General features: G+C 38.6%; 2 protein-coding genes across 2 annotated transcripts in view; one reads left to right on the top strand and one right to left on the bottom strand.

Moving 5' to 3' along the window:
- rnf152 (ring finger protein 152) overlaps positions 1-5,417 on the top strand; it is a 56,127-nt gene extending 50,710 nt beyond the window's left edge. The window contains exon 2 of the mRNA XM_072378779.1: positions 107-5,417. Coding sequence (XP_072234880.1) covers positions 284-919 — 636 coding nt within the window. The 5' untranslated portion in view covers positions 107-283 and the 3' untranslated portion in view covers positions 920-5,417. The remainder of the gene's footprint in view (positions 1-106) is intronic.
- The window catches only part of LOC140284586 (E3 ubiquitin-protein ligase RNF31-like), a 423,699-nt gene that overhangs the window by 160,839 nt on the left and 235,211 nt on the right, over positions 1-27,649 (bottom strand). The window lies entirely within an intron of this gene.

The following is a 27,649-nucleotide window of genomic DNA, read 5'->3' as shown; positions in this document are numbered from 1 at the left end:
ATGCAGTAGTTGGGTATTTAATAAGTAACGTAAAGCAATACAGCTGTTATTGTGAGACCAGTTGTTAGACTATCATTTCAACGATCATCTTTTTCTTCTGTTGCAGATGACGGACCATGCTGTCATTGAAGGATTGTAACATCACTGCGAAGTCTTGGACAGATGTGGAAGACGAAACATCAGCCAAGCTTTTCTTAATTTCTTCTGGAGCTGCAGAACCGCTTTTCTAGTTCAATCTGTTTGATTGAGTTCATTTACCTGCTCGTGAACACACCTCCCTAAAATGGATACACTTTCCCAGGATTCCATGCTGGAGTGTCAGATCTGCTTTAACTACTACAGTCCCCGGCGGCGTCCCAAACTCCTGGATTGCCGACACACATGTTGCTCGGTGTGTTTGACCCAAATGCGCAGCAGCCAGAAGGAGATCCGCTGTCCCTGGTGCCGTGGTGTCACCAAACTGCCCCCTGGCCTGTCCGTCTCCCAGCTACCGGATGACCCAGACATCATCACGGTCATCGCCATCCCTCACGCCTCAGAGCACACGCCAGTTTTCATCCGCCTCCCCAGCAACGGCTGCTACATGTTGCCCCTTCCTGTCACTAAGGAGCGGGCACTGGGCCTGCCAGGGGAGCTGGGTTGTCGCTTCCTACCTGGTGGACACCAGAAGGGAGTGGCGGTGGTGACCATGCCTGAGCAGCAGCCTATCGGGCTGGCTATGGGTCTGGAGGGTGTGGGGCTAGAGGGGGGCGAGGGGGAGAGGAGAGTCACCGGCCCAGTGGGAGGAGGGAAGGGCTCTACGTGGTCAGGAGTGTGCACAGTGATCCTGGTGGCGTGCGTGCTGCTCTTCCTCCTGGGCATCGTGCTGCACAACATGTCCTGCATCTCCAAACGCTTCACTGTCATCTCCTGCGGCTGAGCAAGGCAGACCGGACAGCTGCGGAACCCCCCATTAGCCCTGCGTCTCCTCAGGGTCAGACTCTACTGAGGATAGGGGGCTAAACTCACATCAAGGGCATTTATGAAAAACAACAGAGCAAAGTAGAGTGACACCAATAATGAAGAAGTGGGCAGAGAGGAGATCCAAAAACTGGTCTGCCGTTGCATTACTTTCTTTTTAATTTTGTTGACTGAAATTGAATTAAATATGCCTTCAAACCCTCACTTTCCTTTCAGCCAGCAGTACTCTGTTGGCCCCGAATCTCCCACCCTTCTCCTTTCTTTCTACATTCCACAAAAGAACGTTTCTAAAATCACACGTTAGTTTTTCGGACAGCCGGGCTGACACTATTATACCCACAGTGGCCGGCTTTCCAGTTTCGTCTGTGTTTTGTAGAAGTTAATCTGTTATCATAGTGTTGATTAGCTTAGCTGAGGCTCCCAGCTTGGCGTTTCTAGCTGGTGCTGCAGTGCAGAATCTGGACTCTCTGTTCTGTGATTCTGCTGGAACAAATTGTGCAGGATCCACGTCTGTGCCCTGTCAGAATAATCCAGGCAACTCAGAATCAACATGGCTTTAATTTTCCTTTTCTAATTAAGCAATCTGTTCAGAACAAACTGTTTAAATGATGGTTCCACATAGTAAGTGAATTGTAATGTTCATACAACTACATACAGGTAGGTTTATAAGGATGTAAAAGTCCGAGTTAGTGCTGAAACTGTCCACTAATTGATTGGAGTTTATTTGATTATTTAAGTCATGAGGCAAGTAAAAATAATTATTGGTTCAAGCCTTCCAAATGCAAGGACTTTGTTTATTTTCTGTTGTGTGTTTTGACCTGTTGGGTGCATAAAACAAGCAATTTAAGCTGTCACCTGGACTCTCAAAGCTTGAGACAGTTATATTTTACTGAAATAATAGACAGTAATGCAAATTAGGACCATCATAAATTGGAAAAAGAATAAAATAAAAAGAGCGGCTGGTGATTGAGAAATTCATGTGTAAGGAAAAATAAACTAAGTTATTGCCTGAATATTTTTACATTTTATAAGAAAAACTTAAAAATTAATGAGTAATATTGTCTCTCAGATTAAAGCGTTACATTTATGAGGAAAAACTAAAAATTTACTAGATTTTCTGAAGAGGTTGCAATGCTTTAACCCCCCCCCCCCCTTAAAAAAACGTTTTTTCTTAAAGTAGAGTAAATGAGTAAATGTATTAGGACAGCATCTTTTTTTCATCACACCTTAGACTCCACTGCAACAGTGAACTCCACTTGTTGATGATAGCAAAGAGGTGTAGCTGTCATACTATCCTGTTCTGCCATATATCCCATTTAAAATGAGAAATGTCCTCAGATCTAACCAGAAATCTGTTTGTTGTATTCTAATTCCTGAATCCTTAATGCTATCTACTCATTCAGATCACGAGGTTTTTCCCTGAATTAGCCCAATTCACAATAATATCACTTCAAAGTATGATATTTTTCAATAATGTGGTGAGTCTGGCCTTAAATCAATTTAATTACCTAATTGAAGACAAATTTGATTAGGTCATCCTTTGCAAGCACCAGGCACACCAAACAGCATCATCTATGTCTGATTGATCCAACTGAAGTTACGTTATTTCTTAAAAATTAAAACATTTAAATTTTCTACTTGTATCACATTAACTTAGTAATTTCTTTTCTGTAATGGCCATAAAATGCAGTTGCCAAATGATGCACCTTAAATGTCAGTATCTTATTATGAATATGTAAAGGTTGTCTAATAAAGACATGTTTCAGAATCCCCAGAATAATTGATTTTAGAGACTTAAAATGAGAAGATCAATGAACTTGTTCATGTATCATAAATATGACCCATTTAGGCATTCTCTAAAGTATTGTAATCCACAGGAGGCAGTGGGGTAGTACGGCTCATATAAGCATTTCCACAGTGAAGGAGAGCTTTAGGTGTGTTGTTAATGGCATTTCTAAACTTTGAAAACAGTTCTGTTAGGCTAGCATTTTTCCATGCATGCTAGTTAGCATGTATGCTAGTTTATTGTGAAAAACAAATGCAAAATTTCTAGAATATCCATGTTTTTACTCAGTATGCTAGCTATGAGAGTTAGTAGTTCTTAAAAAAAAAAAAAAGATTTGTCTTTACAGTTTCTCATATATTGATTCAACAAATGGACAAAACCTATATTATTCAAACACTAATATGTTGATGGGAGTAATTCTGATCTTTGAATGTAGGCAGGCTACCTTTTTACCCATGCTCCCTTTCTATAGCTAAGCTAATAGCATCCATTTTCCAGCTCTAAGCTGAATAAACTCATATGAAAGGTTTATTGATCTTCTCTAACTCTCTACGAAAATAGCAACACTCAAGTGTCAAGGTAATCCTTTAAAAATGCTGAGTTTGAACTTCATCAGAACCTCTTTTTTCTATTTATTTTCTGGACTTTCATCTCATACAGTTTGTCCATCAACCTTTCACCCCGATTTGCCTCAGACCTCCATCGCTCTCTGAAGACCTGAGCCTGCGGCTTTGATCAACACCAGCCCACGCACTATCTACTCCTCATCTTAATACAAAAACTAGTGAATATATGGACTCAACTGTGCAATGGTGCGTGTTTATTTGTGTCAGTAATGGGTCGGTAACGGGTCAGTTGTGGGCGGCTGCTGCAGGGTTTCTGTTAATGAAGGCTATATTGATTTATCTGCTTTTGAATATTTTTTTGCATTGAATGTTTCTTTTTTTCACTTTTAAATGGTGAGGCAAGCAGTTTGCTTTCTGTAAGTATTAATTGTAGACTTATTTAACACATCTAAGCTACATCCAGTCTTTGGGGCTTTTATTGTTGAATTCAAAAAGCCCAATTTCACCGCTTGCCACCAAGAATTTTTGACCTCCTAATTATAAATAAGATTTAATAGCTCGTGACTTTCCGCATTCTTTTGAAGGCATTCAGGCTACATGGCGGCGGCTTGTTTTGCAGATCCAGTGAGAGATAAGTTCAGCTGAAATGGTTCATGTATAATATGCCCGCTGGTTGCTATGAGACTGTTCCGTTTGAAGTTTGGGGGAGCTTTGCTGAAAGTTGGTATAATTTTAGCACTCTGTGCTCTGTGGACTCTAAAATACTTCCTCATTTCTTAGCACTTGAGGATAAAAAGGTTTTGTGGCGGAATTTCCCCAGAGAGAGAAGTCAGAGATTAAGGAAACCCAGTACCATGTTTGGTTTTAAACATTATTCCAGTTCAGAATTGTTGAACCCATGGGGAAAGCTTTAAAAAAGCCCCCTTTCAGCCCCCTATGAACTGAAAGTGTTTCTATTTCTAAGTGTTGGTTTATGTTACAGAAACTTAGTTTCTGATCAAGAAGATGGAGAATAAAAGCAGAAACAAGCTACAGAAATAATTAAATCTTCTCCACATGTTATGTTTACCTGTTTTATTTAGTCTAAAGTTGTAGGGCGGAAGGGTATAAAATGGGGGTAATGGGACTACAATGACTATGGAACAATGGTGTAAGGGGGGGGCTGATGACTCCTGGGCTTTCCTTCGCCTGGCTCATTTGACATGAAGGAGTTGCTTATTATGAACTGACTGAGTTTAATGTGTGGTATAAATATCAGGGATGAAAGTCTCAAAAGCTAAATAGAGAAAACCTAAAATCTAGTTTCAAAACCCCTGCATGAAAGGTACTATCTCCAGTAGGGGTCCTTAGGCAAGACCCCCTTACCCTATCTGCCTATCTGTAAGTCACTTTGGATAAAAGTGTCTGCTAAATGCATAAACATAACAAAATCTGCTTGGCTGTAAACCACCACATGCAAAAATGTGAAAATGTTGTGAAGTCACTTTCTATTTGAACAATCTAAAACCAGTGTGGCTCAAAATCTGATCATCATCTTTAACTTTTACAGGGTAACAAGGATATATTTTTTGTTTCCTAGCACCTCAAATTTGAACCAGTAAGACAGTTCATAACCTTCACAACACTCAGGATAAATGGTGCTGCAACAAGTCCATTCCATTTACAAGATTAAGGGTTTTCATGCAATGTTGTTGAGCTTAAAACTTCTGTTAAATGACCCATGTATTTCTAGGAAAACACTGGAAAATGCTGTTTGGAATGAATTAAGGAACGGAGAAGGTTTCGTCCCTACTATGACGATATTTTTAGCCATGTTACATTTGTATAATGGAAAAAATAGTCATGTTACCAACTCTTTTTGTTAATTGTTTTAATGGTTTGTCAAATCAAAAACTGCCCTGTGTGATACAGTTTTTGCCTTACATTTTTTCTTAAATGATTCAACTAAGAGAAACATAGAGGGAGGCTTGTCATTTCTGTGCCTGTGTGTTTGTAAAAAATGCTGTAAAGTCCCTGTTGTAGTTTCCTGCTTGTGTCGGCTCTGACAACCCAAGCAGCAGCTGTTTTTGGTGAACTATTAAAGCAAAAGCTCTGAGTCTAAACAAGGAAGTCTTTTTTTTTATCTTAAATTCACAAAATTCCAAGTCCCCACTAAGATCAAATGCTTATTCCCTTTTGCTTTATTTAAAAAAATACCATATGATATGGTTGAGTAAACTTAGTGGAGTGCAACATCCTTTTGTTTACCCTCAGGAATCTCTTTCCACCTCCAGTATTTATTGATATAGTGTCACATAGGTAATTAACGCTCCCCAGGGGTCAACTGCAGCCAGCTTTGCTGCAGCAGAAAACCTCAACCACCTTAATGACCGCACTGTTTCAACCGTCTTACCTCAACACACTTTACTTTCAATAATCATGGAAGGCTTTTAATCTGCAAGTGTATCAGTTATAGTTTAGTTGACATGCTTTTAACCTTACAATTTCAGGCTGCTTAATGATTTCTAGATTTATTTTCCGTTCATTTAGCATTTGTGAAAGGGTTTGCATGATTTAGAGCATCGATGTCAAACTTGCATAATCATATTTGGCCCACGAGATAATACCAAATACCTGCTGGAGCTAGTAGACAGCACATGCACCAAATCCCAGAATGCTCTGCTAGTGCAGTCAATCAAGACCCACAAGCGCCCCCTCCTCTGTTGACATTCATTAGGGACCTCATGCTACCAGTCGCATCAGGCCACCCCTCCCAAAAATGGCAAAACGAAAGGTGGAAAACAGGAGCTTTCTAGACAGGTGGAACCAGAATATCTGTTCACAAAAAAATAATTATTATTATTGTTAGCATGTACAAAAAAAAAGGTTACCATTGAAATTGAACTCAGAAGGCTATAAATAGAGAAAGAGGTATAAGTTTTGAAATAAATGCCACAAATGTCTTTTATTTGACCATTGATTTCACGTGAATATTATGGCTATCAATCGATTAGAATATTTGATCACAATTAATCCATAGTTAACTCGTGATTATTCACAAAATGTATGTTTTAATGTATATTTTAATGTGTTCTAAATGCATCTTAAATAGATATCTTTTAATACTCTCAACGTGGTAGCAGAGAAATATGCATTCTTAATGCAAATACATTTTATATTTTACACATTAACAAGCCAAAACTAATTGTCCTTATACATACTGTCCAGAACATTCTTCATCCAACAAACAACAGCAGAAGGACATATTGACCTGAATGTAACATTCTTTCCTATGTGGAACATTCACACTTTAGGTTGTATAAAATTTAGGTTTATATATTAATAGATATTAGTATATATTAGTATTAATATATATTAGTATTAATATATATTAGCATTAATATATATTAGTATTAATATATCATATTTAGGTTTATGTCTTAAAAAGTAATTGGTTTGGTTTAGGCATAAAAACTAGTTCAGTTTGGTGTATGCTATGAAAAGTAATTTGTAATATTTAGACGAATATTTAAATGTATCAATGAAAACTGGTTATGTAAAGGTAATAAAAAGTAAGCAGTTAGGTTTTGGCATTAATAACTAATCATTTAGCTATTGAGCATTGAAGACCTTGCGGGTAGTTGTAGGCATTAAAAAGCAATCAATTAGGTTCAGGGATTTAATGGTAACCACTTACATTAAGGCTTTAAGAAGAAATTTGTTAGGTTGAGGCAGTGAAAACTATTTTGTTGGGTGTCAACATTGGAATGTTGTCAGTTAGTTTTAGACTAACTGACTTTAAAAAATTAATCATTAGGCGTTGCCATTGATAAGTTATCAGTTAGATTTCAGCATTGGAGACTGTTTAGTTATTTGTAGGCATTAAAAGTAATCAGAAAATATCATGGCTTGCTTTAAGACCGACACAGTTAATGATGTTCCACTTTAAAATACCCCTTTTCTGGCTCACAGAAAGCTGAGCTGAGCTGAGCTGAAAGTCCTCTGCAAAAATAATAAATAAACCTCTAACCTCTTTATAAAAATGTGTTACTTTCAAAGCTGTGTCAGAAAAAATGTTAAAATAGGCATAATCATCACCATTACGACAATGGATTTAGATCGCCTATGATTTTTCATTTAAAACTCATAATCTTTATTGGAAAATATGCAATTTAACTCAGCCACACATAGAGCTTTGTAAAATCAGATTAGAATTGGCCCTAAACAGCCACGACACAAAGGGGTTAATAAAGAATCTTGAGGTAATTTCACAATACCATGCTGAAAGTAAAATGTACATCATGACAGGTTTCTAATCCTCACCCAGGCGTTGGTTTATTTGCATTTTTCTGTTTGAGAAAGAAATTCCAGCTTTCTCATATCTCTGGCGCACAGTGTTACAGTTAATGTTTGTCACCGGAACTATTTTGTGTCACTGTATTATGTGAGCGCTCTTGAGGACGTATCAAGGATGCTCGGCATAAGCCGAGCAGAGACTGTCATCCGTTTAAGCCCAGCAGCAGATCAGACTTAGTTTCTTCGTACTGAAAAAAAAGAAAAAAAGTCATGGTTCCCATTTGTTGGAGGCAGTGTTGGGTGACAGTGTGCAACAGAGTGAATAAAAGCAATATCAATTTTTCAGTGAACACTCCTGCAGTATCTCAGGCAACGGAAAAGTTAAATATTTCAAAGGATTAGAGGACAAAGTTCTGAGTTGGCTCAAACAGAGATGTACATGTTTCGAGAATGAAAACTTGTTTAATAAGACAAGGAAGTGTGAACTTGTCACGATGGGGAGCTGCACGAGTTACAGACTTTTACAGGAGCAAGAGGTATCCATTCATGCTCAAGGTATAGTGCATAAGGTGTTACAGTACTGTGTAAAACTTCGGTGTATTAGACCCTCAAAATCTGACCAGTTTTAGGGAAGAGAATAACAACTCTGGTTTAAACAGCCTTAGTTTGAGGGTGCCACGTTTTGATGCCGTTTTATTGTTAATTAACAAATCCTCAAACATCGTCAGAGTTTTAATTAATTCAAGAGCAGCTGCAGACAATCAAACAACCTCAAAGATGACAGCCTCAGAAAAATGACCTGACATGAGGGAATCAGTTCTGTTGCTCTGGAGCACAGGTGTGGGTAATGACAGGTTAATTAGTCTGCTTGTGTGAGACAGCTCTACTTTCCCTCGTAAGACCTTTAGTAACTGATGTTTAGTGTGTTTTCAGTGTACAAAGGTGCTCATTTTCATTTTGACATCATGCACAGTCAGGTACTGATCATGAATTCATCCTATCTGTCCTATAAAAAGCCTGATTGAGGACCCTTAAAGGAGAAGCCTCTGAAAACATACCTCTGAAGTTGAATTTAACTCCCTCTAATAGACCAGAGCGTAGAAAAATGGTAATTGAAGTGGTCAGGGAAATTAAAAGAAAAGTAATGAACAGGTTTTGTTCCAAATTTAATTAAAAATTACACCAACTGTTAGAGAAATTGATCACCATCCCACTTGATGTCAATGGCAGGATAGGAATGAGTCAGCCCAACATCTTTGACTGCATAATTTCTTGATTATTTTAATGTTTTATTCATAACAACCCATATCACTACCCTCTTTTAAAATCACACTGGATGTAAAACCAGCAATATTTCAAACTATTTCAGAAACTGGAATACTCATCACATTTTACCTTTAACTTTACTAAACTGCACAACTTTCATCATGCCTGTTGGTCTCTTCCTGAGTAAGTCTTAAAATTAAGGTTCTAACATGCAGTTGTGAAAAAGAAAACACACCATCAAGACTTTACATGATAGGACGTAGGTAAAAAAGATTATCTGGCCCTTATCAGGTCTTAAAATTAAGTAAATGTAACCTGATTGTAAAACAACATGTCATAAGATTGAGACAGAACACTGAAGCAGTGTGGCCCACTCTTCTTTCCAGCGTTGATTCAGTTCATTGAGGTTTGCAGCATTGGTTCATGCACAGCTCTCTTAAGGTCCCACCACAGCATTTCAGTCAGGTTGAGGTCTGGACTTTGACTGGACCATTGCAACACCTTGATTCTTATCTTTTTCACACATTCTGTTGTAGATTTGCAGCTGTGTTTGGGATCATTGTCCTGTTGATGAGCCAGTTTCAGCCAAGCTTTAGCTGTCAGACAGATGGCCTCACATTTGACTGTATAATAAGTATTATTAAGCTATTATTTAGAACGTGTGTCTATGACCAAGAAAATGTAACGAAAATGTAAAAAGGAAAAGTTCTCAATGCAGAAAATTGCCTCTTTGCTGTTACTTTATCATGAGGGTGGTTGTATCAGTGGATTTATGTGAAATATATATAATTGTGTATTAATATGTTGATTTAACCCTAACCCTACATGACTAATTCAGGATAAGTTGAGCCATCCAAAACCTTAACTTCATGTTACTGTCCTTGAAGAATTGGTTAAATGTTTTGTATATCAACCTTAAACTGGGTTACTTGGTTACAGGGTAAAAAACAAACCCTATGCACTTAATTTTTAAATGCCTGCACTCAGGAGTCAGAACACTCTGATATTTATCTGCTTTAATGCAGCTTCCTGTTCAGGAAGCAACCATCATCAAGCCGCTCCTGCTGGGAGGTTTTACTCTCCTGGTGACCTCTGCCACAATGAGGGCAGATGGCCAAATGGATCCTGAACCGCTTCCAGTTTTTTCCTCAGAGAGACGCCCAGCTTTCTACAAGTTTGCACATCACTTGTGAGAAACAAGTTTCTTCAAAGCTCACAACAGATTTCAAGTGCTCATCAGGGGACGGTAAAAGAAGAAAAACAGTGTTTTAATATGAGCCGGGCTCATTTTCTTCACAGAGGATGCCCGCGAGGTAACGATGGAGTGTAAACAACAGATGGTTCAGGTTATCAACAGCAAGTACTCTCCTCCTCCGCTCAGCTTTGTGCTGTTTTTTAACTTGAGTATTGTTCACTTTAAGTAGAGCCTGCGCCAGCTTCCTTCCTCCATCTCATCCTGGAAATCCCTCCCTGACACTGACAACACCTCATGTACAATTACACTTCAAGGTCTTAATCATACCCCTTGAGTTGTTTACTCTCAGATTCTCCTCATTTCTCCAGTTGCCTTGATGCAATTACTGAAACAGGTTTTTTCATTTTCTCTCCTTGTTTGCTTCTCTTTAAACATCAGTGTAAACTAATTCAGGAGGGGTGTCAAGGACTGCAGACATGCCTGTTAAGAGAAATATTAATTTTGGCAATGAGAGCGTTGCTTGTTGGAAATCTTTCCTCAGCAGGTTGTCAGTCATGCCTGGGATTTTTGGGAATCCATTTAATGTGTCACTTCAATTGTTTTCCACAGCTGGGCCTCCATATGTAACACTTAACACCCCCATCTCACCAAAAGATGAAAGTGGGCAGAAAATAATTCATCAGCAATTTTAATGACCATTGAATCCCTTTAAACTACAAAGTAAATGCAAAACATCAGAAAATTCCAGCTTCTTATGTGAGAATGTGCAGGCTCTTCTCTGTCTAATATCTACTATCAAAGTCATTTTAGGTCTGATGCATGTTATATTTATTTGAGAGATGTACAGTACTGTGCAAAAATCTTAAGCCACCATTCATTTCATGATATATTTTCCAAAAAACAAGCAATAGTTGCAGTAATTTTTCGAAACAAGTGAATATAAATGTAAATACAGTGTATAAAATAACCTGAGAAGTAAACCCTGCAGATCAGACAGATGAACCCAGTCAGGAGCCGACAACTCCATGAGAGGAACTCAGGTGAGAATACAGTTAAAGTTTTAGCAAACAGCTCTTTACTCTTTAAACATAGCAGTGTAACAATGTTCTAACCTGATGACACAGTTTCTCTTCCCCTGTGAGTGTTTTGTTTTCCTGCTGAGTGCATATTGGTGCATTTTAAATTGTATTTTTAGGCACTTACGAGCAGCCTGTCACAAAGACACATCATTTGTTCCCATTTCTTTAGTTTCATCTATGAAAAACACCAAAGATAACACAGTTTGACAGACAGAAAATAGGATTTCTGCAGCAACAAGGTGATTCCCAAAAAGCTATTAGCTGAAAACTTGGCATATCTCAGCATGGTGTGCAGTGTTATTTTTGTTTTAAGGACAAAACATTTGAGGAAACTGGACAAGTGGAGGACAAAAGAAGAAGTGTCAGGCCTAAAAAACTATCTACAGCAGATGAACAGGATCTGAAAGTGATGTCCTTAAGAAAGAGGAAAAAATCCAGCAAAGACCTGACACAGGACCTGAGAGATGCATCTGGACCTTCAGTTGATCCATCTACTGTTGGCCCAAGCCTCATCAGAAATGGTCTCCATGGAAGGGTGGCTGTCAAGAAGCCATTCTTAAGGAAGGGAAACAGGGAGAAAAGGCTGAGCTATGCCAAATGACACAAGAAGTGGACTGAAAATCAGTGGCAACAGGTCTTATGGAGGCATGAATCCTATCCAGACTGGAGAACTATTCCTGAACACTATAACATGACCTGGACCAACGCACAGGTCATGTCAACAAGACTCACAATCTCAATTTTTTTTTTTTTTTAATTCAAGAAAAATTTGAGGGTAAAGTCAGCCATCTACAATAAAAGCAGACGGTCCAACCTCTTAAAACAGTTTTTTTGTACATTATTGTTTGTTTTCTAGAGAACCTTGGTTTCAGAAAGCTGTTTTAAACAAAGCTTCTGGTCTTAATGGGTTTGCTATTCTGCAGAAATGAAGTGCCTTTGACATACAAAAATGTACATATTTGACTGCACAATTTTCTCAAATTCTCATGCATGCAGTTTACTTTAGTGGTTCTTTGATATTCCTGGTCAATTTACCAGTTGGGCACTGGTAAATTGAATCCACTTTATTTCTATGCAGTGGATCTTCAAACCTGGTGCTATGGATTGTCATTTAGCAGGGCTGTCCTGCTCATAAATAAACTCAGCCACTCTTACATGAGCAGGAGAACATGTTGACATACCCCCAAAAGTGAGGTAGTGCCAAAGAGGGAAGAGAGAAAAATCACAAACAGAAGATAATGCTGCACTGGAGAGTTTAATGGCTTAAACAGATGAATAACAACTGCTGCCAGAAAAGCACCAGAAGAGTTCACGATAGTAGCTCTTAAATCAGGTTTAATCCAATCTAAAACTGAGTCAAACCATAGTTTGAAGCTGAATCTTGCACATTGAAATTTTCATTGTGTCAGTAGATAACAGCTATGACAAAACATTATCTGGTTGTGTGCAAGGTTATGTTGGTTTGGCCGTGATCTACTGCTGGTAAATGTAGATTAAAAAAGCCTTCACGTCACCATTAAGACTCAACCTTGACTTGAATTCTGCATTTTGACTGCATGGTCCACAAACTTCAGTTTTCTCCTCTTAAGGTATCATCCTTTCCACACTCTCTGCTCCGATAATGGCTCATATTGCCGCCTCTCTGCTCAAAATGGACTGAATTTCAGCCATCTTTCTGCACTTCTTGAGGCTGTGTTGATTATCTGTTGACTGAAAGATTCACCCTTCTGACTAATATCTTTCCTGACATCCTTTTATCGATTTTTCTTTCCACATCTTCCCTGACTCATCCAGGCTTTTCTGCACTATTTGTCGCCACAGGTGACACATCAAATTTGCTCGCAGTCTCTTTCTAAATTCAGCCAAACCCAGTGAGGACGATATCGATCCTTACATCTCCCAAGAGTGGAGGAGTTTTTCTGATTGTTCTCCCAGTAAGACATTCATCCTCAGTAAAGTTATGTCTTAATTGGATGCGTGGTGCAGGTTATTTGCTGCTGAAATGCATATTTTTGCATTGTTGTTTTTGGTTTGCAGTCTCCCTTGAAACCACCCACATGCTTTTAACAGCTTTGTGTGTTCAGATAGTTCGAATATGCATAAACTGAAATTAATTCTGCCACTTCAGCGACGGAGCAGAGCGCCGTTTCTCTCTATTTCACTGACATTTTTACCATTTGGCGACGCTTTTCCTCAACTCTCCCATCGTCGGTTTAATTTATTTACACACCCATTGATTCAGATAGTTCCCAGCGATGCATGGCCCTGTGCAAATTATTGGACTACACTGGAATATTGACTGTGAAAACCTTTATTGTGCCATCATCACACAAGCCTGTGAGCCAGTTTCTGCAAGTGGTGCATTTTTTACATTTTTTTTTTTCTATGCTCGCAATCATAAAAGCAGACAAGTCAAATTATGCACAAGCGGAGGCGGACGAACACCTGCATCCCTCACATCAAATACACACCACGCTTGTTTCTTTCATCCTCTGCTGAAATGAAGCATGGTGTGGTTTTTTCCTCTCTCGCTTGTCTAATCCATCAGATGTGGGGAAAACGCTGGGCCAGCCTTTTCCAGTAAATCCCCTGCTGTCAAAGTCATCAGCCGGCCCGTCTGCCTGTCCTCACCTCAGCCCCTGCAAAGATTTGCTCGGCTCTTGTTTTCCAATTTATTTGAGGTCATGATTTTGATTTGTTAAAGGGTTAATCTAAAGAAATCATCACCTCCAGGAGGCTCACAATCCTGGGACCGAAGGGTCGTGCTGGACCTAGAGAAAAACGTCATGGGGTGGAGGAAAGGTGGTAGGAAAAATCCTTGAGGACACCACACTGCAATGAGAATTCGACCTTCAGTGCTGATACTACAAATGTTAAAGAAATATTCTACAAAAAGTGCAGTAGATGCTTTGATTAATGCAGTCTTACCACACTGTTGGAAGAAAATGATCCAGTCCGGGTGACCCAAAGTGATGTTAAAACAGACATAAAGCCGCATAAAAGCAAACACAAAATGGCAGAATAAAGAAAAGGACAGCTTGAAATATTGTGGTAAAAGCCAAAGAAAACAAATGTGATTTTAGAAAGGATTCAAAGACAGTTGCCTTACATCTAATCCATCTGATTTATTCTATAGTGTACAGGGAGCCAACTTATCCAAATACTTGTTATAACAAGCTCTAATATGACATTACTTCATTGTTAAAGTTAGTAACTTTTTAAAAAATAAGACTGTCCTCATGTTTGTCCACATGGATCGAGTATCCCTTTAAAAATTGCAGCCACAAAAGAATTGTGGGATGAAATGATCTTGTTTCTTTCATAAAGCACAGCCCAGTGTCTCTATCTTAAAGGAGATCAATAAGGAAGCTCCTTTCCTTAGTATTTAAAGAATTCAAACAGCTCTTACCGGACCTTGAGACTATTCAGTCTAATTCTGCTCAGAAAACTCTGTTGAAACCCAGAAATTAGATACACATGTTTAGATTTATTTGTAAGTATGTGCTCCGATAATCCAGTGTGAACATGTCATCTAACACTCCTGCATTTGATAAGAAATGCAAGCAAAACGCCTACAATCATATTTTTAAAGGCTCACAAACCTGCTCCCGAAGTGAGCCTGGTCTGTCAGCTATGATCCTATCAGGCTTGAGAATGAGCTGCTTTGACATTTACACCACCCGACCACATCAGTACACACTGTCAGTCGCTGTGTGTGTGCGATAACGGGCAGGCAGGGCAGTGTGTGTGGACTCGTATCCTTGAAGAGTGTCATTCGGGGGGAAGCTTCTATTGAAAAGGGCTTCCTGTCACAAGCATTTTTATCCCAAAACTCCCGCAGGAATCAAATAGCTGAACTCTGACGTCTTCAAACAGATAAATGACCTCCTGCCTCACACATACTGAACTTGTGTTTTTGTATTTAATAGTAATTATAGTTAGTGGACGCAGGGGTTGTTTCCATACAAGAAAATATGCTTATTTCTACCCAGAAAGAAGGCTTACCCCATACATATGACTGTGAGAATATTGGGGTAATCTTATAAGCTACAAACATGTGAAAACTGAATAAATTCAGTCATTTCTGAATGGTTTTTCATTAGTGTTCTCCTCAGTTAAAGCTATTAACCACAAAGCTGTAAAGTCATCAAACATTAAAGGGAGTCGTAAAATCAGGTGCCGCAATCTACAGCTGCAGAGAAGATTCAAGTTTTAATGGTACTGACGCGTGTGAGAAATGATTTATCATTGCTTCTAGGATAAAAACAAGGTATTTGTGCAGATGTTGTTAATGAATATATACAACATACTGTGGTAAGAATTAAAAACAAACCAATCTGGAAGCTCTAGATGTCCAGGCTGAGGAGGGAGAAACAATATAAACTTAAAGAAAAGTCTGAATAAATTACAAATTTCACAGAATGAGCGAATTAAGTTTCTGTTTCTGGACTCGAACAGGACTAATATGATCTGTTGTTTCAACTGGAATGCAGGAAATTAATTTATGGGTTTCCTCCTCAGACACATCGGAGCACGAACACTATTTCGAGACTTCCAAAGAAGCCTGAAATTATGCTTTGATCTGATGGCACGATGGGAGCGAACACAATATAGCCTGTGTGCCTTCCTTTGTAGATAAAGGAGAAAAGAGAAGTATCCCGCCCAACAACTGGCTCAAAAACACCAGCATTGATTCAGCTTCTTTGCCCCCAGAAATAAAAAAAGGAAATGTACAGTAAATGTGAACAGAAAAAGGACTGAAAACTGTGTGCACAGATAAATGGTGTTAAATGGATTATTTAACTCCAGGTAATGGGTGGAGTCTGTAGAAGTGGGCGAGAAATTCTGAGCAGTTAGAATCCTAAAACAGACAAGAATTAGACAAGGGTCAACAGACAAGGGTCCAGCAGCTGGTCTCCTCAGTTCCAGATGTTTATTTATTACACTGAGTGTGTATCAGATATTTTTCTATGTTGCTCGCAGTTGAATTTTTATGAGCTACAATCTTACAGCAAATATTTGGCGGGTTAGTACAGTACGGTGCATGTTTTACCCTTAAAAACAGAAAGACTGGAATCTGGAAATTTGACTGGAAAGTAGTTTTACGGGTACTCCCATGCATTACGGTTCAGTGTTTCTGGCTGCAACAGATGATCAGTCCAAGCGGGCAAAGCGGGAGAACAGCTGGCTCTGGAACAATAGGATGATGATTTATTGTTCTTCCATGGAGTCATCTGAATCAGGAGAGATTTTAGACACACTAGTAATAAGTGTCATTCTGACTTTTAGACAAATGTTTAACAATAAAACTTCCTCTTCCTCCTTATATTCCTTCCTTATATTTACTCTATATATTTTTTTTTCCAATTTGTGCTGCAGTTTATTCACAGTTGCAGCATCTGCGACACCTGGTTCATATTTCTGACCAGCAGCAGCTGCTTTTGACCCGCTTTGATGCTCCATCTCTACCTGTTCTGAAGCCATCGATCTGTTTACGCCTCTGTGCCTTAATGAATTCACCGGGGAGGCTGCGGAGGCGGCATGACGGATGACGGAGGCCATACTCATCTCACAACAAATGTGTAATCCTGAGAATATTCATCATGCAGCTCTGCGTATGCAGCGCTCTGACAACATGCTTCCTCACGTCTCAGATTTCTGTAGACCCAAATACACCTTTGTCCTGAAATCAGCCTGACACATGTCGGATGGAGACGTCTTTGGTGAAGGTGAAGAGATGCTTCACTTTGATCCTTTCACACTGAAGGTCAACAAGAGGCTCAGAGGCTACATTTTAGGAAAAAATTCCACCTTCTCTGGCTGTAATGATTTATGAATAATCATTACAAATCTAGGAGATGCACATTAAAAACTACCTGATTAAGATATGAAACATAATAAAAGCTGAACATTATCCTACCAAGCGACTTCTGTTTTATACATATTTCAGGATATTTCCATGAGGCATGGCTGTAAACGCAACAATTTGTCTTCTTAAGCTAATGAAAAGAAGAAGATATTCAGAGGAACCTGAAGGTTTGATTATTAAGACGGCAGTTTGCTGCAGCTGCTCTTTACTCCCACACCTTCCTTATATCCTATTCCTTTTCATGCTCTTTAAATGGGTGCAGCTGTAACAAAAGAATTTCCCCCTGGGGATCAATAAAGTATTCTGATTCTGATCTGGATCTCCTCTGATGGATCTTGTTATCCAGGACTTATGACGATGGCTCTCCCTCTTCACCCGTCTCTGGGATGGCGTTGCCCTTCAGCTTGCCGCCGTCTCCACCTGAAGACGTGGATGTCAGAGCTCGTTACGGTTCGTCAACTCTTTTGCCCTCCTCGGACATGTCCTCGGGTATTTTTTTTACAATCCTTTTTTTTCATGCATCTCAGCTGTCAATTGTCAAAACTTTTCTTTTTGATCTTATAGCTTATAGTTAGGGATGGCTCATATGACCCTGAAAGATTCCATAGTTAAGCTGCTATAGGCCCAGACTGCTGGGAGACCTCCTATGTCACACCTTTCCTCACTTTGCTCTCTTTTTCCTCCTTTTGTTTCCTCATAAGACAGTATATACATATGACATTATTGTTGTCATTAACTTGTGTTTCTCTGTCTCAGCAGGTATTGAATGGTGTTCAATCAAACTTGAATAGCTCCTTTTGTCCATGTTTCTTCAAGTTTCTTAAGATTTCCGTTGTTATTTTTTACCTTAACCAAAGAAACAGGTTTATTCTGCAAAACTAATCAAATATTCTGACTTAAAATTCAGTCTACTTACAGTAGCCAGCCTCTGGCGACCCCAAGGATAAAGTCTAGCTCAGTCACTGTCAGAAGCCAGTTTTGATTATTTCTGTACATGGTAGGAGACCAGTTGTGCTTTTGCTGACATCCTCAAAAGCAGGAGTCACACTCATGCAATATAATTTGAGCTGCTGATTTCACTTATTAGCACACCTTGAAGTAGAAATGTCTTTAATTTGGAGGAAAACCCAGACTTGATTGCCGATCCGAGGTGGTTTCACCGCTATGAAGCAGATTATTATAATTCTGTTTTCCAGATGAAGAGGAGCTACCAACCTTTGCATTATTGGGGTTAATTGTGAGTTTTGAGCTCTGGAGAACCAGAGAACAGTCCCTGAAACATTTAGCTCCAGTAACTGAAGACTTAGAGATATGTTTGTATAAATTCTGAACGGGATGTGTTCAGTTCATGTGTCACATTTCCTACAAAAACCGCAGGAGCAGTTAAATTAACTTTAAAAACAGTCCTGATTTGAATAGACGTTAGGGTCAAAAGTTAGGGTTCTGATCACATTTTAATGCAAATTTGTTCATGATTTATTTAATTAATCCTGGAAAACAGACTGAACGAGTGCACATCCACCAACACCAATGCTGTATATGTGAAAATTTTAACTCCTTCAATCAAGCTTGAATAGCTCCTTTTGTCCATGTTTCATTAAGTTTCTTTAAATTTATTTTTTATTTATTTAACTATTATATAAATAGTTATAAATTATTCACTCTCCTTGATAATATTTACATTTTTCTTACAATTCAAAATTATATTTTTGGAGGGATTTAATGTAAATTTTTTTAAAAAAAGGTCCAAATTCATGAATTAAAAAAACTCACAAAAAAATAGATATGGTGCTCCCAGTTACCTTAAGTCACATTAAGGTTAAATAAGGTAAATTTATGTCAGGGGTGTCCAAATCTGGTTCTCGAGGGTTGTTGCCCTGCAGGTTTCAGACGTTGCCCTGCTTCAACACACCTGATTCAGATAAAATGGATCGCTTCAAAAAATTTAGTTCTGCACAAGCCTGCCAATGATGCATTCATATTATGAGAAATCTTAATCTTTCATGTTAAACACGACAGATGTTTATATTTTTACGTAGTTCTGCATTAAACTGTCACTTCATGGACTTAATAACACATTGTCTGCTTTAATTTTGGTACCATTGTAGGATATTTGTTCTTCTATGAACCCCCTCTCTTGGATTGGCCATCCAAAAGGCTTGCAATGAGACACACCTGTTTCAGGTTTAATTACCCAGCTCAACTCTGAAGACAAAGCATTGTCGAAACATTAATCTGTTTGCTCATTTTGAAGCTACAAAATATTCTGAGCTCCAGCCCTGTTTTATTCTTTGGTTTGGGACGAGTTGGACATCTGAGTTGAGTGCTCAGTGTATCTGGAAACCTGCTCAAGACTGTTGGAAAGGCATTGCAGGTGAAGATGGTTAATGAAAAATACTGACTTAATGTGTTATTTAATATTTTGGATGTGTGAAGCATGTTATAAAAGAGGGGAAAAAAATTAGTACAAGTAGGTGTGCACAGATTTGAAACAACTCATCCCACAGAAGACTACTTCAACAATAAATTGTATATTCAATGTTTCAGCGCCTCATACAGTCGCCGTCTTTAGTCAAAATGAAGACCGGCAAACATAGTGGCAGCTCTAAAAGAACAAAATCACCAGCAGCATATCCCAGTTCAACAAACATTTCCCACCACTCAATCACATCGCTTTCCTTCCAGTCCCTTTGCTGCTTTTCTATTTTTACAAAATGCCTCCATTGCAAGCATCCCAGACACCTTCTACACTGAGCCACGTCTAATTTGTCACATCCAGTTTGTTTTCCCATGGTTCACCTCTTATTTTGTGTCAAAGCAGCCAGAAAAGCTCTTCGTTTGGAGATGGAAGAAACAAACAAATTGGTGAGGAAGTAGAGCTCCTTTTAATCTGCTGCCTCTGAAAGCAAAAGTTAATACCACTGGGGTCACGGCAGACTTCCTCCCCCACTGCCTCACCGAGAGGAAATGAGTCTGTTGGTGGCTTTAACTGTAAAATATGCAGCGGAGGCAGGAGTATTTTGGGTAAAACAGGTGTATTGGTGATAAATGTTGAGTGAGGAGACCAAAATGAGTTTCTGAAGATAGCAATGTGCAAGCAGAGTGCATTTATTCACCTAATACAGGCAGAACATGCATTTTTATTAGTTACTTTCCTTAATCTTTTACATAATCATAAACCAATATTAGAATTCATGTGTTTTTATCTGACTTACTTTTTTTAAAGAGTATACATGTGGGTGTCCGCCCCTTCATCATAGGCCTAGTGTCCTCACGTTTCCTAGTTACCACTCATTTTTCTTAATGAACACTCATCTTCTTTATTTTTTCCATTTTCCACTCAGATAAGGTACATATGTGACCATGCCCAGATTTACATAAAGAGTATATGTGATCATAGTGAATGCAAAGCTGAAACGGAGGTCATGCTTAAAGAAATATACGTCTCTGGGGTTAATTCTCAACAACAGAGACGAAGCTCAGAGGATCCTGTGGTTTGATGTGCTGAGAGTAAATGCTGCTCCTGTGAAAGTGTTCCTCTGTCATGTCCACCTGAAGATTACCTTCTATCATCATTATGTCTTGTATATATTCCTAGATGTGAGGATAGTGCATAGCTGTACATCCTATTTCATTCAGAAAAAGGGGCGTCTGTGTGGCTTTTTTGTTTATGTTTTCAAGTTTTTTAGCAATTATGATGTTAAATCTAAACAAAATGTTGGTATGGTTCCTTTTGCTTCAGTTTTCAATGCACGGGAACCACTTTACTAACACTTTAAATGGAGCCTATGCATGAGTGGCGTTTATATTCTCCGTGCATTTTGAGCTGAAAGTGCAGAATTAAACAATATTTTTGCCTATAGCGAAGCTGTCCTGCTACTCTCCTGTGTCCTGCACGTCCAGCAAGTATGATTTTATCTGTTGAGATCCTCCCACAACTGATTTTGTTGGACAGCTGCTGGTCTAATTTCACGGTTTCTTTCAGACGTACAACATGTTGCTGTTACTGCTTGTTTTGAGGTTGTATAAGTGTTAGGAAGATTTCTGTGGGCAGAGGCTCTGATGTCTTCTCCACCAAAAGGCAAAGTAACAAAAATGCCGAAATCAGTGAGGCTGGAGACAGTCGTTTTTGGTGGAAAGTATTCTTTAATGCAGTGCACATGGTCATACAAGAAGAAGAAAGAAGCTAGTTTGTTTTTAAAACCAGATGGATGTGCAAAACAACATGTTTGTCTTCAGGTTCTGTGTTCAACTTGTGGTTTCTTTTGAGGTCTCCTAGACTTTCTGGAGCCAAGTTGATATATGTTTATCTGCACATTATGCTATATTATAATGGGTAAAATTCATCCAATGTCAGTGATGGTGTTACAAAAATGTACGTTAGTATTCTAGGGTTAAATTAGTCTTCAGACATGTTCCTAAAAAGCTAAATAGTTCTGATACTCAAATGTCAAAACCTTCTCTGTGATTATTATGCTGAATTTGTACCAAAATTGTGCACAGTACGCATGTCACGTAACATTTCAATGACAACCGAATAAAAGATTTTCAAACAAGAATCCACCGAAAAAATAATTTGAAACTCTTTTTTTCAATAAAATAAGTAACTAAATGTCAGTGGTTATAAGACAGGCTATGGGAGGTTTTCTGCTGCAGTGGAAAAAGGTCACAACTGTCTATCAAATGAGCCACAAATGTAAAATAAGCTTGATATGTATTCGGTCTGTACATAATCAAGCGGTTTGAACACATCTTGAATAATTTTACACATGCTGACTCGTGCACCAGGCAAAAGGAGACTCAGGAGACGAAGAAGTCTCATCCACAAATATTTAATGCAACTCACTCAGCCGAGGTGAACAAAGGGCTGTCATGCTACATTTTACTCTGAGAGGTTAACCTTCTACAAGCCACTGTGTACATGTAAGCTCATCCTGTATGAGGTCAAACAGATACTGAACATGCAACATTTTCCTAGAGTAGATTAACTTTTCATAAGCAGGAAAAGACTTGACTGATAGTGCCAATGTGAGGGTTTCTTGTTGTGTTGTTTGCTCTCTGTCTTGTTACCTGCCACTCACGGCTTTTCATGAATGTTCAAAACTGAAGAGCAAGACATCCCAGGCAAATTTGGCCACGATGTGTTTTTATGAATTTTTATGAATTTGACTTGCCTGATGGTTGGTTTTACAGAACCCGTGGGGTAGTCCTTCACAGAAACAGTTAGAGAACGGCAGTCACTTTAAAAAACATAACGGGCAGATAACTGAATGAAGCATCTATTTGTCACAATGAACTTCAACCAGGTGGAACCACTTGGAAAGATCCACTGTTTTACGCCTAAACCCCACCTTTACCTACCACAGTAGGACACTGATTGGTCCAAACTTTTGTGTTTCAGCCACAGCAGCAAAACGCTGATGTTCTGACCTTCCAAATCTCACAAGAATCCAGCTGCTGCACAAGGTAAGGTTGTGACCGTGGGTGTCAAATACCAACTTTTTATGTCAGAGTCCGTGCTGTTTCTGAGGTTTCATAAGGTGCCACGAACTTTCTGATATTAGATGCTGACTGGAAATGCTAAAAACTAGCGAAAAAGGTCCTTATGAGGGGATTAGAGGAGAGGTGGGCGAAATATGCATAATTTATGAAATAAGATGGGCAAGTTTTTCCCCTCTTTTTTTTTTATTTTCATAAGTTTACTTTTGTTTTAACTTTCTGTTTAGTTTGATTTCGCAACAGATATCGTGGGAGACATGGTGTTTGTTCAGTGAAGCTAAGAATATGGAGTATACGATATCAGATTTTCATGTGATCACTTTCACTTGCTGCTTGGTTGGATACGGCGACCCTGAAAGGGTGTTGCGTTTCTTTCGGGTGTAGCTTGTGCAGGTCCTCTGAAATTAGCGTTACTTGTTTGCAAGTTGAAATATGCAGGTGACCAGTAGTGGCAAATCTGACTTAGATGTGGGGTCATGCAGTGGTAAAAATGGTGGAAGGTTTTGATGTCTTGACCACTGTGATTTTTTTATTTATTTAATTTTTTTTCTGGTCTGAGTCATCAGATGCGCCCCCTAGTGGAATAATCAGGTAACAGATATAGTGTTTTGAATCCTAAGAAAGAATATCAACTATATGATTGCATTAGTAAGTTGATCAATATCTATTATGTCTCTTATAAAATCCCTCTTGAGGAAACAGAAAAAGTTTCGGTTTTATTCTTTCAGATCCAACATCCTCCTGTTCTTAAATGTTCTTTGCACCAAATAAATAACAAACATAGAAGTGATTAAAATACATCAGTGCCATTATTGTTTACGTCTTGGCTTATTGTTAAGTTACCGTGGTGACACATCACAGTAAGAAGTGATCCAGCACTGTGAAAGTTTAACCCAAAGTTACCTCATTTAGCCATCAATCCTTCACGGTACAGGCCCCAGGTCCAGAGAAAAAAACTTTTTGGACTTCTTTGAACAGAATAAAGGTTTAACAACAAGTGCTTTTAAAATAGTTTATAAAATACGTGGGATAATCCAGTTCAGGTTTGACCAGTGTAAGTGGTGTGGTTTTTAACATGGTCCAGGGTGGTGTAGATCCCTGAAAAGTACTGAAATTGTGGTACACACCAGAAACAGGAAATTACACTGACCTGTTGCAGTGGACTTTTTGTTCTGTCCAATCACAATCAAGATCGGACCTCTTCCTGAAGGATTAAAGTTCCTTGTGTTTTTGGGGAACGTTTTTTTTTTTTTTTTGCTTCATTGTTGTGTTCTACTTCCTCAGTTGCTAAATTTAGCTGAAATGCGCACAGGAATGGAAACACAGATACAAGGAAGAGTTGAAAAAGAAAACATGGAAATAAATGGTTGGAGAAAATGCCATGAGGATATAATAGAGAAGTAAATAGATGCTGTAAGATACCCCCACTCACAATGTCTAACATATCTCCCTTTTTCTAGCTTACACGTTAAAGACAGAAAGGGGTTGTAAACACCAAGTTTCATGCTCAGGTGTTTTTAAAAAGATGTCTCTCCTTCGGTACACAAGTTTCATTTAAAACATTGTTCTTGTACAAGACTTGTTTTCCTAATTATGCCAAAAAACTTCAACACTGTGGTACTGCTCGTGTTTCGCAGTAGATTTAATTTGTAGAAAAAAACGTAAAAAAAATAGGTTGTTGAGATAGAAAACTATACAGAAACATCTGCAGCTGACAGTGAAGTTACTTTAAGATTTTGAGATGCCAATGATGCATCACTTGGTAGAGAAAACATCCCGACAGCAAAAGCTTGTGTTCTGCTGCCGCTTAAAGAGATAAAGCACTCATGAGCTGGGCTGAAGATGGAGAGACAAGCGTGGAGAAGGAAAAGAGAGGAATAACAGACATGTGGGGCATTTGAACTGAAGAAAGATGAGTCGATTAAAGGAGCTGGAGAGCCTGGCAGTGAGTTGGTCTTTGTGTACGTTTCGCTTTTTAACTCCACATGTCAAATGGGTTTGACCTGCTCCTCACTCCGGAGGCCAGGAGTTTTCCTTTTCTTTCCGGCCCTTAATTTCCAGCAGAGCAGAGTGTGTTTTTCTACTTCGCATTAGGGGATGATTCAGTGGGTTTGCTACGGTTTACCCTCAGCAGGATTAGAGCTGGAAGGCTTCTTTTTATCTTCTACCGTTTGAGCTCCGTTGTCTGTTTGGAACAGCAGTGGAGCTTAAGAAAAATTACCCCCTCAGAGGCTTTTGGGTGGCACAGCTCCAGCCTGGAAATGACTGTGGGAGAGACTGGCAGTGGGGCAAATGGGAAGGAGATGGAGGCTGTGAGGGGCTTCTGTGTAAATGGTAGGTCGAAGGGGCTGTTAGGGTTTATTTATACAGCAGGATTAGGTAGAGGAGGATACTGAGGAGGAAAGTGGCTGGAGGACATGAGCTATATGTGCTGACAAATGCTTTTGACAAGAGATTTATGTAAAAGTGTTGGAATATAGTCAAAGTGAATGCAGATATTTTAACCCATTAAGTGACATTCACAGAACAAGGACAGCCGAGCTCTCTGTGCAAGTGAAAACTTCTGTTTCAGTGTGTATTTTAAGACCAACCTGACTTAGAGCTGAGAAAACAAACTAATCAATATGAACTCAATTATGAATTTATGTAAACTAAAAAACCATTTAAAAAATACTCTTTTAAGTCAGTTACAAGAGAAACTAATCTCTTCATGATATCAAATAAGGTTTAAATGTTTTGATAAGATCTGCTTTGTTAGTTATCCATACATATGTTTCACAGGTACTTCTAAATCAATTTCTTCATTTAAATTTATGCAAAATGGTTGGCGGTGCTTGATCAGACCTTTGACTTTGGAGCAAAGTGGGTTTTTCAAGAAAGTTGAGCCCCCGATCTTTGGTTCTTACAGTAGAAGCAGGTAGCTCTCTGTTGGATGTGTCATGGAAATTTTTAATTTGAGGAAAAACTAAAGAAAACGTCATCATTATCCAACCTCTTCCTGTTTCATTACATATTAACTTATAACAAGTAACAATTTTCATGAATAATTGTGTCCTTACGATGTCCTGAAAATGTATTCTTTAAGCTTTTCTGCCCGTCTTTGAGGCCTAATATAGATCCATTTGAGCAGCTGTTTTTAAAATCTCCATCAGCACATTGATCAAAGGTAGTGAAATTAACAGGACATTTTAATAACTTGTGGGGACATTTTATTGACAATTTCATGAGAGAAGCTGACTTTTTTTCTTTTTAATAGCAGTTTCTTGGAACCAAAGATGTTTTTATATACATTATATGTACAATATTATTGGACATAAACAATAATCAGTCCATGCTGACTATCCTTCTAGTTATTTATTTTTTCTGTAGAAAATAATGTGCAACCTAAGCAGGATTACCTATAACCTGAATTAAAAAGCTCTGGATTCTCAGTTTTTGAAGATGTCAAAAAGGTGATAATTGTGTATAATGTGAGTCCATCTCAGGAAATAGGTCATATTTTTCCTCTTCCTTACTTTGTTATGCAGCTTTTAGTGCAAGGGATCTACAAAGTTACAAAGCCAAAAGGCCATTATTTGATAGAAGATCATGAGCTGTCAGATAACCCATGTTTGCATAATTAATGAGCATTCTGTCACTTTGGATACTGATGTATTGGCTGACCAATTAGAGCAGACCTTAAAGAGACAGGATCTAAAATGGAGCGTTTCAGACTAAGTGACGAGAGGCGCTGCAAAAATGTACCGTATGAAACAAATCATGTGTTTTTTAAATACTAAAGCATGGTAAAATTGTTCTAGTAGAGTCACAAAATAGAATTATGAACCTGTAAAAGAGAGTGTTATGGGCTCTTGAAGAGAATTGTAGTGTGCAAAACATACATGCAAGAGTGGGAACTTAAAACAAGTTTTAATCATTAATTTTCTATACTGTGGAGCCTATCCTAGCTGTCATTGGGCGAGAGGCAGAGTACACCCTGGACAGGTCTAAAATAAGTTTTGATCATTTAAAGGGGAACTCCGGTATTTTTAAACCTATTTTTAAACCTGGGATGAAGTGGTCCCAGTAGAGTGCCTGTGTAGAAATCCCTCCGTTAGCTCTCCTATAGCAGCACGTAGCCACATAACAGTAGCTATGAGCTAACAGAGCTATAGTACATGTTTGTTCATTCATTCGTCTTAAAGTATTGGTGAAATAAAGACAGATAATGCCTTATTTACAGGCCGCATTGTCTTTGCCCCATTCCCTCCGTTACATGGATTGCGAGTTATCTAAATAGCTTCCAAAGGACGCCAACTTTTGCCAAACTATTCTCGGTGAGTAGATAACGTATTTCATGCCAGAAATAAGGTCGAGGTTTAAAAATACTGGAGTTCCCCTTTAAAAAGAATTGGGAACGAGTCATATTAGGTGAGCTGGCATAGAATCACCCATCACGCATAACTGAAGTCAAATACATTTAATGATATTAAAGATATGTTAATGACAACATGACCTCCAGAGGCCAGAAAAACAGACACAAACTGACATTAGTGACCCAAGGTTTTAAATACTGATTAGGACACTGGGAAATGATGCAAGATAGCCTTTGAGAAGTGGTGAATGCATAAACAAAGACAAATTAGAGAAAAATCCATGGTGTTTAATGGGAGTGCAGAGGCTATGAATCCATTTAAGTGAAAGCTTAAATGTTACAGGCTAAACTGCGGTGCAATTTCACTGTTGAATGCCACCCAGCATGTAGGACAGAGTCGCTGATTTCATAGTTATTTCTCCATTATTTGTTATGACAATGGACATGGAAATCCAAAGTCCTGAAAAATGTCTTGTGGGTTAGATTATCACCTCCTCTCCTCCTCTCACCTTTTCAACTTCTTCCAATCTTTTTCCATCCTACTTTATTTTGTTTCCTTTTCATTGCTGTAGTTTTGATTGACATAAGCAATTAAGTGGCAAATCTTTTTAATAACTGATTGATTCCCAAAGGCAATTATTCCATTTCCCCCTGTAAATGTTACTGTGAAAGCAATCAGATATAAGGAATTTGGTTCTGAAGCTCGAGGCTCAGGTACCGCAGGCGGTGAGTGGGATGAGCTTTTAATCAATGCTAAGCATTATCACTGCAAAACATAATAAGTCAAGCAAGTTAAGCAA

The sequence above is a fragment of the Leuresthes tenuis genome, unplaced genomic scaffold, assembly GCF_036924035.1.
Source record: "Leuresthes tenuis unplaced genomic scaffold, fLeuTen1.0.hap1 SCAF_24, whole genome shotgun sequence".
Classification (NCBI taxonomy): domain Eukaryota; kingdom Metazoa; phylum Chordata; class Actinopteri; order Atheriniformes; family Atherinopsidae; genus Leuresthes; species Leuresthes tenuis.
The sequence above is the reverse complement of the archived record's forward strand: the minus strand, read 5'-3'. Positions and strand labels throughout refer to the sequence as shown.